This window comes from Pseudochaenichthys georgianus, chromosome 2 (assembly GCF_902827115.2).
Source record: "Pseudochaenichthys georgianus chromosome 2, fPseGeo1.2, whole genome shotgun sequence".
NCBI lineage: Eukaryota > Metazoa > Chordata > Actinopteri > Perciformes > Channichthyidae > Pseudochaenichthys > Pseudochaenichthys georgianus.
Genome location: NC_047504.1, coordinates 8,363,015 through 8,375,796, shown reverse-complemented (window position 1 = coordinate 8,375,796; position 12,782 = coordinate 8,363,015). Strand labels below are relative to the sequence as shown.

Here is a 12,782-nt window from a genome sequence, read left to right as displayed (position 1 = left end):
CTCACTTGGAGTCAGTTTATTTATTGCATTTGTATACAGACACTGACAACTGCTGCATTTGACCCATATTTGACCATTTGTGATTAGATAATGGATTGGATTCAAACCAGATGGAACGGTTGTAACATGAGTGTGAATTGAAACAACATTGGTTAGGTTTAGGCAAAAAAACGACTTGGTTACAAAAAATCATGTTCTCAGATAATATGAGTTTAAAAAAAGTTTAAACAAGCTAACATGTTCTTCGTTTTCCACAGGCACCGACAAAGGCCTTCTGGGTAAATAGCTGTGTTGGTAGTGTGTTGGTCATTTCACTGATACACCATCTAAATGTCAGTTTATATAGTAGCATAGTGCGATTGATCCACATGTTGCCAGCAATACAGAAAGGCCAGGATGTAAAATGGTGTGGTCCGGAAGAATTCAATCGTGGCTATAGTTAAACCTCTGCAACGTTTCTCAATTATAGTTTTCCTTTCTAAGTTTGAAGGAACAATGTGCTTTTTTCATTTAACAACAAATGGAGTCTCAGTAATGTCAGAAAGTGTCAGGAGAAAACTCCAGAGAATCTTTGGGGAAGATGTGAAATATTCAGCAAGCTGTCGGTGCGATGCTTTTACTGTGTGAAACCAGTCACATCCACGCATGTCATGGAGAGCTGCAGGTTTTTATGCATTTTTACGAGTTTATTTTTTCATGATCACCACCGAGTGCCATGCTCTACTCGTGCAATAGGTCTTTTCTCACCCACACAGTACACTAGCTACGGTGTGTGTGACGCTGTGACCATCATGCACTGGGGGAAATGGGTCAAGTTCTTTGCTCTCTCTTGATTAAAAGCATTATTTATACATTTTTAAAGTGGAGTGTTTCCTTTTTGTGAGAATAGTTTTTTTGTATTTCAAATGACTGCACTATAAACATTTAAGCAGGATGGTGACACCGAAAGATACAAAATAAATTGCACTTAAGGAAAACGTTTTTAAATCTGCTTAATAAATCACAATCCTCTCTGCTTGCAGTTTCTATATGGCCTGCCATGCAGAGAGGCTGGCCTCTATTATTTCTAAGCCAAGATGTCAGTGCGTTTTAACCCTGTGGCAGTGCTTTATTTAAAGCTCCTTAGTGGGCCAGCGGAACATGAACAGGCAGGCTTTACACTGAATTCCCTTCAGTAATGCTAAACCCACGCATTTATCATAATACAAATATTAGAAAAACCAGTTGCTTTACAAATATTTCTTAAATTGAATAATTATTTCTTAGAGTTTTAATGTTGTGGCTAACCGTTGGCTAAATAATGTCAATTATGTCAAGTAAAATAGGAGATGTCAGTGTAGAATTAAAACTATTTATATGTTTTATATATAAAAGTATTTAAATAATAGTTAGCATAGCATGATGACAGTTTAGAGACGCTATATTAGAGTGGTGCAGTTCGAGGACCGCTGTGACTCACCTCGACATGTTGACAAGTCTGGATCAGTTTCCCCATGATAGACTCCAGCTCATTGTTCCTCTTGATCAAATTGCTCAGGTTGGAGTCCAGGGCTTGCTGTGGCAAACACAAAACAACACAGAGGGAGAAAGTAAAAATAAATAGCTGGGAAATAAATGCAAAGGAGCAGACGTGGAAGGCAGAGTCGTAAATCAACAGATATAGGTTTTTCTGCTTACACAAGAAGTTGTAAGAAAACCTCAGGTGATGCATCAACAAAGTTCAACAGCAAGTGGAAAACAACTAAACAAGATAAATTGAGCAAATTCCTCAGCAACAAAGACTATCTTCCCTCAACTCTTCTTCCTTCCTATCCCAAACTCACTTTCCTCCGTCTTTCTGACGAGGTGCGCTCAGTTTCCACGTACCTCTGAGCGCGCCGGGTACCCATCATCATCATCCCTGTACTGCCTCCTCATCCTGCCCCGTGCGAGCCTCCGACAGACGAGCCTTCTCTAGGAGAGGATGTGACTGGGGCAGCCTCTCCACTGAGCACCAAGCCAAGAGCAAACCCGACCAAGCGGCAAATTAGGCATCAAAAGCCTTCCCTATGAGAGCACGAAGCAGCGCTCTCGGCTAACGAACCGGCAAACAGGTGACGGCACGTCAGCTCTGTCCCTTAACGCTCCTCCCTTCCTTTTCATCTCCCCTCCCCTTTTTGCTGCTTGTCATCCGCTAAGGCACAAGCTGTCTCTATTGCTTTCCAGACCGTCGTGTTATTGCCAAACCGAGCGTGCTTAAGCCGCTCTAATGCCACGTCTCCTGTGCAAAACTGTTTTTCTGAAGAATTTCAACTCACAACTGCTGAGATTTCCCTGCATGTTTTTGAAAATGCTGTGGAAAGGGAATTGGAGCAAGGCCCGACTGTCAAATACCAAACATAGCTTGGATTAGAAAGCCCAGGTTCCTGAACACATCATGCATTTGGGTAAATCCTTCACTTTCTTCATCTAAAGTCAAACAAATATGGCAAGCAAACTAGCTAGCTATGCTAAATTCCCACTTTTTAAGCAGCAGTGTAAACACAGCCAGGTTCAGATGTTACGTGGAGGATTAAAAAGGAGTTATCGAATAAACGACAACCACAGTAGACACAGAAAGAGACGGTGGGATTTGTGTGTGCGTGTGTGCTGCTGAGGCACTAGGGGGCTTGATGGGTGGCCTTAATACGCCGATGACACACAAAATCAAAAGCGGCATAAAGGTCTTCTCCGAGATGAATGTGGCGCTGTCATGGCCATTATCATCCATAGGGATACAAATAAACCACGCTTGTATGGGATGATGAGAAAAAGCATCACAACGATAAGTCAGCAGATGTTAAGCGGTGTATGCAGCGAAACGAATGCATGCAAACGTAAGCGAAAAGGGCGGAATATATTTGTAGTCATGTATACGCTTATGGTAGTGCATCAAATGTTGAGAAACTAAACTCGACATCTCCACACGCACATCTCCAGGAAGTAAAGTAACCCTGTGACATAAGGGAAGTAGCAGGGATTTAAAAAATGAAACCTGCTGTCAGTCTCATCTGTGTGCTTGTAGATTGTATGCACAGTTACAATTGGTCATGAAGGGGTTAACCCACATATTCAGCATCTATGTCGACTAGTATTAATCTCTGCCATCCAGCCGCCCACCTGACTATCACACTGCTTGTTTATCCTGAGTATATCTCTCCATCTATCTGCTGTCCTGCTTCTCCGTTGCCAGTGCAAGCCAGATGTGTACCCAAAAGTCGTTTAATCTCTGCTCTGAACCAACTACGCTAAGCCATGTCGACTTGATGAGTTTTTAGATACGCAGTAAACCAATAGATTTGGATTAAAAGTGTTGAGCTGCACGCCTGTAAAAATCATTTCACACCCCTAAACTAGAGGCGCGATTCAAGTACATATAGTCAAAGGAACAGTATGGTAAATAAAAAGGGGGTTGTGAGGAAGCGCACACACTCCCTCACTAACATGTTGGTCTTAACTATTTGTTTGTTAAGAAAGGTAGTACATGTTTTTTCTGAGTTGCCTTTATTTCAGTTAAAGTTATAAAAACAGTTTACATAGACAAACTAATAAAATGCGTCTAAATTCGTTTGTCAGTCTGTAAAACACACAAGCACCAAGTAATCACCATTTCTTTTGTTCAGACCTGGAGGCCATCTTGTCCCAGTGCTCAAAGGGGGAGCACGCCTCCAAAGTACTCCTTATATGTGCCGTATGAGTAGGCGGAGTCTTGGACGCGATTGGTCAGGAAATGTGTGATTTTATGAGTGTCAATTAGGTTAAAAACTATCCGTTTTAAGCAGACCTTGTTGTTCTTGAAGATATAATATTTATGGCGATGCAATAATGAATTTACTTAAAGGTGTGGTAGGTAAGTTTGAGAAACCGGCTCGAGATACACTTTTTGTCATATTCCATGGAATGCTCTTAACATCCCGATAGCAATGAATATCTGAAGTGCTTTGACAAAAAATCCATAAAAAAATGTTCATCTGTAGAAGCCGTAATACTGTAAAAAGTACAACCAATCCGTTTAGCCGGCCCGGTTAAACGGATTGGATGGCCTACCTGCCTGTCAGCCTTCCATCGGGGCACAAATTTATCTCGTGCCCTCATTGGTCATGTGCGCGTTCGTGTGTGTTGGAGGAGGGGCTCTGTAAGGAAGTGGCAGATTTTCTCCGGTTGTGTATTTTCAAATTCTAGCGATCTCGAGCCGGTTTCTCAAATGTACCTACCCCACCTTTAAGCCTTTAGGGTTTTATTAAAGGTAGACAACAGTGTTTAATTTTGTATTTAAGCTTTCACTCCGCTTTTAGAACCATGACCTGATTGGCTAGGTTGGAGTGGGAAGGCGGGCCGTCTCCTATAAATGTGGTTGGGAAGAGAGGGGAAGGGGTGTTTGTTCCTTGCTGGTGAATGCAGCACCAGGCATGCAGCTTGTGTTTCTGTGGAAGGCTAAAAATAAAACGCCTGTTTATTTTTGCGAGAAAACCCTCTCTCCACGTATCGTTCTTTCACCTGCACCTCACATCGTAACAGGGATCTTTAGGGAGAAATGGAATATTATGTTCAGCATTATGTTTTCAAAATCGCCTGAAACTAAGAATGTGTATCCTTTTGTGTAAGCCACCTTAAGTTTTCCATTTACACTTGGAAAGGGGGTGTTATCCACAACCTCTAGATTCTCCTAAATGCTACAAACTAGTCCTTTTTAAGTATACTTTTGGAGTGAGTACTTCCATTGTGTACTTCCCTTATATACTCTACTCCATTTCTGAGGGGAAAAGCAGCTATACATCTTGTTTTTGGTGACCTCCAGTGGTTACTGGAGTATCAGCAGTTAAGGGTGTGTCGGTAAACTCACTATTGAAACGTATACATTGCAAGATACATAGATATATAACCTGCCATGTCTTTAAAAGAAAGGATTGTTGACAGGCCTCTGATCTTCAGTGAAGTTCATGGCAGCAGACGTCTTCCTGTGACAGAGGTAGTGAGTGTTGTGTGCATCGTGCTGTGCTGCAGCGCTCAGATCTCTCCCAGAATCCACCCTTTGAAACCGAGGCACACTTTGCATGTGTCTCATCCTGAACGCCTCCCTCCTGGCTTAAAAATAGTGTTTGTGGCTCTTGATATTTTTATACTTTTGTAAATAACTATAATACTACGTTTATAGGTTGTTCTCTATTTGATGTTGGGCGACGGTGTGTTTGCTCGACACACTCTTTCCTACGAGTGAACGCATGTGTAAATTGAAACAATATGTTTGTATCAGTCTGTGGGAAAGAGAGATGACTTTGCTGGAAAGAAAGTAGCCCTGACTTGGAAGCAAAGCACAACACAGAAACAAGGAAAGAACATTATGCTGGGGGACACTGAAAGGACACGGAGGTGTTTGTGATTGTGTGTGATGGCTAGAGAGAGAATCAGGGCTTTATTTGAGATGTTTACAAACTGGTGGATCTCTAACAAAACTGGGGCAAAGGACATGATAGACATTTTTTATTCAAATTCACTAGTCTGGATTTTGCAGAATCCAGCCCCAACATTATAATCCTTAAACCGGCTGTGATTTACCGTACTTTCCGGACTATAAAGCGCACCTGCATATAAGCCGCAGCAGCTAAATTGTCCGTCTGTCTTGCTCTCGTTCTGTCTCTCGGTTCCACTTTTACTTTGGCGCGCTACCTGTCTCACTCTTTTCCGGCCTCCAGCTTTTCCTGCTGGAGCCCGCCGCTTAAAGGTGGCGGGCGCGGACCGGTCATAGAGCCCGTAGAGTTAAAGGTGGTTAATTGTACCTGTAAAATCCATAGATTTAGGAGGTTCCCTAGTGGCCGTTAGCTGTACCAAAAAAATGGGGGGAAAAGTTGCGGCTTATAGTCCGAAAAATACGGTATATGTATTACGATGAATTAAATTATTTCTCGCATTTATCCCTTTGGGGTTGAAGCCTTTGTAGAACATTCACATGCACCAAATATGTATATATAATATGTACCTATATGACACACTACAGGAAAGAGAAAACCCAAAAAGCGTAATAGGGCCTCTTTAAAGGGACCTTGGTTATTATAAGGGATTTGTGGCAAGACTTAAAGATGTTTTGCCCTTTTGGCTTTAGCACTTTTTTGGCTGCTTTTTAAGGAATTACTAAGGATGTCAAAAATGTCAACATAATATATACAATATGAGGAACATAAGTAAGGGAATGTGTACCCACGATAGAACAGATGAATGAGACAGCTGGAGGACATTAAGGTTATTTTGTGCTTATCGGCAAAGCTTTGAAATGCTATGTGTCTGTTCATGTTTTATTGTGCGCGTTGCCACTTGACAACCTAACGTTTGTTGTTCCAACACTGAAGGGCGGCTGCAATTGAACACTACATAAACACAACAAACCTATGATTTGAAACTAAAGCTGACAACACACACAACTGGGCTCATATTTTGTACCTCAAGGTTCTTTCTCCTCACACCCAGAGCCAAGGACTTTAAAAGCTATTTCCAGACGCCTTCTCCGTCAATTTCCTGTGACGGGGGTAATTTTATCTCTGAAAAAGGATGGGTGTTCCCACAATAACCTCCACGGCTCGTATCACACACCACAGCACTGCCACTGAAAAAAGGAAACTATTCCAATCATCTTCTTCCCCCCCCCCCTGTGCTGAGACGCGATATCTCAAATTCCAGAAGATCAGTGCAAAGAGCGATGTGTATGAAATGGTCTGGAAAATATGACTAAAACAGTTTGGACTTATCAGACTCCAAAATGAGAGAAAGCACCGTATGTCAGGGAAAGGGCTGTCTGGGACATCTTGAGTATTTCAAGTTTGAACCATTTGGGTTACCTGACGAGAGTGTTTCGTGCCTGTTAGCACTTTCTCTCTTAACAAGTTCCCCCAAAGTTTTCTGTACTTATGAATTAAAAATCAAATGTGTTGTTCAGCATGAATATTGCAGGGCTGTTGGGTTGTTTTCAGAGCTAATTAGCGTACATCGGGACCTCCATTTCTTTCCTACCCGGTTTCTGCTCATTCAAAACCCCGACCATTTGCAACAAAACTCTTAAAAGCGTCGACCTATCTCAGCATACTAAATTATCATGTATTATACATTTTACAACTGACATGTTTTGCTGAAAGTTTAAAACAATTACATTAAGATTGCATGTGTTATATTATAACCATAATTGAAGATGAGATTAGTGTTTCTGCCAGGATTTGTTTGCATGTTTTTGACACGTACGGAGTAAATAGCCTCGCTGTGATTAAGTAAACTAAGATTGAACTAACATACAGAACTTAACGCTCTACTTTAAAACATAATTCAGCCCAAGCCTAAGATATATTTTATTCAAGATGCGGCAAAATAAGTAAAAAATAAGCATATAGTGTGTGTGTGTGTGTGTGTGTGTGTGTGTGTGTGTGTGTGTGTGTGTGTGTGTGTGTGTGTGTGTGTGTGTGTGTGTGTGTGTGTGTGTGTGTGTGTGTGTGTGTGTGTGTGTGTGTGTGTGTGTGTGTGTGTGTGTGTGTGTGTGTGTGTGTGTGTGTGTGTGTGTGTGTGTGTGTGTGTGTGTGTGTGTGTGTGTGTGTGTGTGTGTGTGTGTGTGTGTGTGTGTGTGTGTGTGTAGGCTCAGTTAAGTTAATGAAGCCGTCATACGTGTAGCGTTTCTCCATCTGCACGCAATGTCCTCATTACGACTTTATATATAATCCTCAACCTAATTCAATCATAAATAAAGAAAAAGATAATTTCACTGAACCAGCAAGATTTGATAAGGAAAACAGCGCATGTTAAAATAGTAAGTTCCCAATAGAGTGCACGTTAATGAACATTTACAAACATGGTTGCCAAAAACGGTGGTGATAGTTTATTTTGCTAGTTAGGTTTATTCACAAACAGAACTTGGTTTATATATAAATATCCTGGTTGACTTGTTGGCTGTCGCTGAAGTAATTGCATAGTTTGGGATTTTGGAAGTTAATAAACCGTTTTTTCTTTCTCTGCAGTTGAGATGGACATGCTACTAATGTTCAGCATCTCAAACTGTAAAAGACACACAATGAATGTCCTCAGGCAGTTCATTTAAATTAACATGTCTAGTGTGAGTCACAAGTATGTATGGTGTCATGCAACCTTTAATAATGGGATTAATTCTACTTAGTGTATTTCTTCAGGGGTTGGAAACATGTATTGAACTGCACGTAATAGTACACAGCAGGGATTCAGAGTACGTACATAATGCATCTATGAGGCATCATGGTTGTTGAGTCTCGTTTGCACGCACAGGCCATATGTTGCCACCTGTGAGCGACGAGAAATCTGCTATTGCTTTGCTTTTTAAATGACAGCAGATCATTAGCCTGTATGATAACGGCTGGGTCTGCTGACTATGTTGCGTTCTCTCTCTGGATGAATGGAGGGAGCAGGATGATTAGATGATGCACTGACCTGTAGCCTCCCCGCTAAGTATTCTTCTGTTGCTGATACACTCAAGATGAGGAGGCACAGACACACTTGTCAGCCATGATGCCAGGCCCGTCATGTGGAGCAGAAACACTTGGAAACCAGCAGCGGACGTATAATAACAGATCAATGAGTGGGATGTTTTTTTGCTGATTTTCTTTTTCTTGAGAAACAAGAAAAGTGCTGACACTAAAAACGTTTCAAGTGTTGCTTTTGGCTATTGTTTTTCTCTATTACTAATTTAACAAAGCTACATGTACACATGTCTCAGTAATACCATATTCTACACAACTAAGATGTTCTTGCTGTGTTTCTGTTTCTTCCATTAGACCACCAAAGTTGTGCCTCCGCTCTGAGGAAGTATTACAAACAACCCACTTGAACATGTGTTTCAAACCTCTGGTCAAAGAGAAACCTGTTTCTCATAGAAGTCAAACCACAGCTTTGCATTTTAAGCTTAGCGAGGCTAAACAAACATTTTCAGAGTCGGCGTGCAAGAGGGTACTGATGGAAATGTTCCCCGGGTAAATTACGCTTTGGAAACGCTTTGTTTTTTCTCGGCCATTGTTCTGCGAGAAAGTCTGTGAGATATGGGATTATCAGAATGTGACCTTCATTGGCTGCATCTGTTGTGTTATAGGAGTTACATAACTGGCAGTAAAGGGGTTAACCCGAACCCCGAAGTGTATGCAATTCTAAAATAGTATCCCTTTAAGAAATGTTCTTTATTTTTTAGTATTATGGGATTATTTTAGAAAAAGCATCTGGTGGACATTCAGAGTAACACACCCTTCTTCTCTGATGTAACACACACACACACACACACACACACACACACACACACACACACACACACACACACACACACACACACACACTTTAATAGCCATGCACAATTAAGCACACCTACACCCTGCAGGCAATTAGCGCTCATTAACCTGCAGCCTCATTGAAGACACCATGCCTCGTCACTAATGGCACTCCACATATTCACTGTGTGCATGCCTCTGAATACCCTCCTGGCACACTGGCAGGATATAGTGATTATGCTAATTGCTTAATTATTCAGCAGAGATAATAAATCAGCATGAGATGATAAAATCTCACTTGATAATCGAGTTAGCTGGGTAAGGATAACAGGAGATTGCATACTGCAGAGCAGCTTAAAATAAAACATTTGTGTTAATGGAGCGTAAACTGTCCAAAAATATTAATATAAAAACGTTGATGTATCTGCCGTTAAAGACTCCAGGTTAATTAGAGTTCAGGTTTTAGAGAACTTTGATAAATCTTTTAAAACCAAATCATCCCAAAAAGACATTAATCACAAAGGAACACATTAAAAAGAACTTGGAACAAAAGAAAAGTCAACCAAGGTCTATGCTTACCTTGAGTTTTTCATAGCGGTCGCTCAGCGCTGCCACCTGGTGGTCTCGGTGCCTTCCCACCAGTTTGCACAGCGAGCAGATCAGCTGATCGTCCGTGACACAGTACATGTTCACCTTCTCCTCCTCGTGCTCCAGGCACTGCAGCCCCCTGAGGTGGGAGTCTGGCATGGGCTCGATGAGCCGGTGGCCGGTGAACGGCTTCTTGTTCGGGTGCGTTGCTCGGAGGCACTCCTCGCAGTACGACACCTCGCACGTCACACACGTTTTCACGGCATCCTGGGGCGGGTCCTGCTCACAGAACTGGCACTGGATGGGCTCAGGAGGCGTGCCCGGGCTGGACATGGCGGCACTGAACGGGACCAACGCCAACCGGTCTCTCCCTTCCTCTCCGGGAGAGTTGGGCCCGCTGTGGGGCGCCGGCAACGCCAGCGGAAGAGGGATCCCAGCCGAGGATGAGGCCCTCTGTACTCTATCAATAATGTTCTGCAAGGTCACGTTTCTCTTTAGTCCTTCTAGTCCACGCTCAGGACTCAAGGAGATGACATATCTACAGGTGGGGCACTGGAAGGCGCCGATGCTCAGAACCGATTCGTTGGTGGTACAGTGAGAGATGAGGATGCGATGGGCGCAGCCGAAACACAGGCTGTGAGCGCAGGGCAGCAGCAGTGGGTCTTCAAAGAGCTCCAGGCAGATTGGGCAAGTCAGCTCTGACTCCAGTGTGTCCATCCTGCTCAGAGGAGGCCAGGCGGGACCAGGCGCAGCGTCAGCGAAATCCAGAAGAGCCGCTCAGCTGTCTGCAGGCCGGAGACAGAGAGATGGTGGAAGGAGAGAAAGGGATTTGTGATTAAATGGTGTGAAACGGCTTACTGCTTTATAACTCAAGGGAGCAGATCACTGAGCAGACTTAAAGAATGGAAGTGTTAACTGCTGGATTATCGAAGTCTGTGTGAAAACGGACCATGAAAGCAATTGATATACAATACTAGACAAATGGAATAGCTTCAAAAAATATGACGTCTTCAAATCACAGCATGTGTGTTGACCAACGTTTGCAGATGTGACCGGTATTGTTTCTGGCTTTGCAGTCGCAACACTTTAGTTCAGATTGAGCTCGGTTTAACAAGACTGTTTTTCACAGCAGACCCTTAAATGCACCACGAAGGAAGGGTTTTCAAAAAGTGCACGCTTCCAACCGCATTCCAACAGCTCCTGGACTGACGCCATGTTGTTTAATAGTGTATCCGCGTGTTTAAATTAGCAGTTAATGTGTGGTCATGTGTTCTCTGCAGTAAAGGTAATGCCCTCTGTGAAGCCCGTGGTTTGATTAGAAAGTTAAACTGTGCATGTCAGTAATTGAGAATGGAACCATAGGGGAGTGGTATAATGTTGATCCTTTGAAGTTTCAGCACTTAGCGCTGTGGCAGTAGGGTGTAGTTCTGACTGTGGGTGCAGCAGCTGCAGGCACAGCTGTAGTCAATTGGTAATTAGTGCAAATGTCCATTTATTCCCCCGCAGAGGAACTTGGCCTCCATTTCTGTTTGACCCTGGTGCTGAAGGTCACCTATTCAATATGTGGGATAAGTTTGTGTCTGCATTTGAAGTTTGGTTATGCCTCAGAGGGAAAAGCCTACATTCAAAGCATATGAATGCAATCAACATATAGTTATTATCGTGTAAGAAAAGTCACAAAATAAACTTTTTAAGATTAGATGAAACCTAAACAAACCCTTCAAGGGAATTAGATTCAAAGAGATGAATGTCCACAGAAGCAAAGAAAGCGATGTATAGATAAGACTAGCCCAAATGCAAACTATTGAAGATGAAATAACACAATTGAACTTATAATAGATAAGTGTAAACTTCTTCCCACCCCTTTTCGGACGTGTAATTAGCTAAAGTTTTGTTGTTTATTGTTATCAGACAATGATACTACAGATTATTCAATTATTATTTAAATATTTCGTTTAGTTATTGCATTCATTTGTATAGTACTGTATCATGTCTGTATCGTCTTTTGTTTCATTTGTATTTTCTTTGGTTTTACACGCTCGAAAAAAATAAAATAAACTAAACTAACTTGTGCTGTTTGAATGTGTTTTTCCCAAGTGGAAAATGCAAATTGAAGCATAGCTCAAACTCATATTTAATATAATTCTAGTCTAAAAATAATAATAATGACTGTAATTGCTGTTCTGAATCGAATGCATGCGTCGCTGAGGCACGGCCAGTCTACCGTATGTGCTGTTTCAGTAGATGTCACTGTTTACTGGGCTTGAGTGCTTCTGCTCGGGTCGCCACACTCACATTATCCCTACCCCCCATATCACACTATCTGTCTGCGTGGTTTCCTTTCATCCTCTGTGCCTCGCCCGTCATATCTGAGGTGCGATCATATTCATTTGCAGACGAGGATCAGTAAAACGGATTGAAGGAAACATCAAAAACTAAAATTGTGCGAGTCAAGAAACTCTGCTCCCGTCCAAGATAGTCCGTATGTTAACATATAGCAGCAGATAGCGTTTAGAGGGAGGAGAGGGCAGATATCGAGTCGGAGAGATGCAGCAATCACACGCTCCGAACTAAATGAAATGTGTGTGGAGATAAACACGGCAAATCCTCCGAGACACTCACATCTACACGTGTCCATACGCATCGATACACACTTAGATTCCTTCACACACACGGCATGAGACACACAAGGGCCTCCCTCAGGTGGTTGTGTTGCCAGAGATATTATATCAGTCCAGTGAAACTCAGAGTCATGATGTGTTAGCCTTTTTGCTCAATGTACCACAACATTAATACATGAAAATCATCATTGTTAGGGAAATGATTGACCTAGACTCCTAGATAGGACGTACAACCCTGACGTCTGTTTATCTCCTTTAAGGACACAGGCTGCTTCAGCCATAATGTTATTGTTCCCAT

General features: G+C 42.3%; 2 protein-coding genes across 3 annotated transcripts in view; one reads left to right on the top strand and one right to left on the bottom strand.

The window, feature by feature from the left end:
• Positions 1–12,782, top strand: part of LOC117459707 (MSL complex subunit 3-like) — a 153,747-nt gene that overhangs the window by 16,340 nt on the left and 124,625 nt on the right. The gene's annotated exons all lie outside the window — the stretch shown is intronic.
• The window catches only part of LOC117459648 (E3 ubiquitin-protein ligase Midline-1-like), a 52,268-nt gene that overhangs the window by 12,166 nt on the left and 27,320 nt on the right, over positions 1–12,782 (bottom strand). For both annotated transcript variants that reach the window (XM_034100688.2, XM_034100679.1), the window contains exons 2-3: positions 9,855–10,648; positions 1,460–1,555 (exon numbers count right to left, since the gene is read on the bottom strand). In XM_034100688.2, coding sequence (XP_033956579.1) covers positions 1,460–1,555; positions 9,855–10,580 — 822 coding nt within the window. In that variant the 5' untranslated portion in view covers positions 10,581–10,648. The remainder of the gene's footprint in view (positions 1–1,459; positions 1,556–9,854; positions 10,649–12,782) is intronic.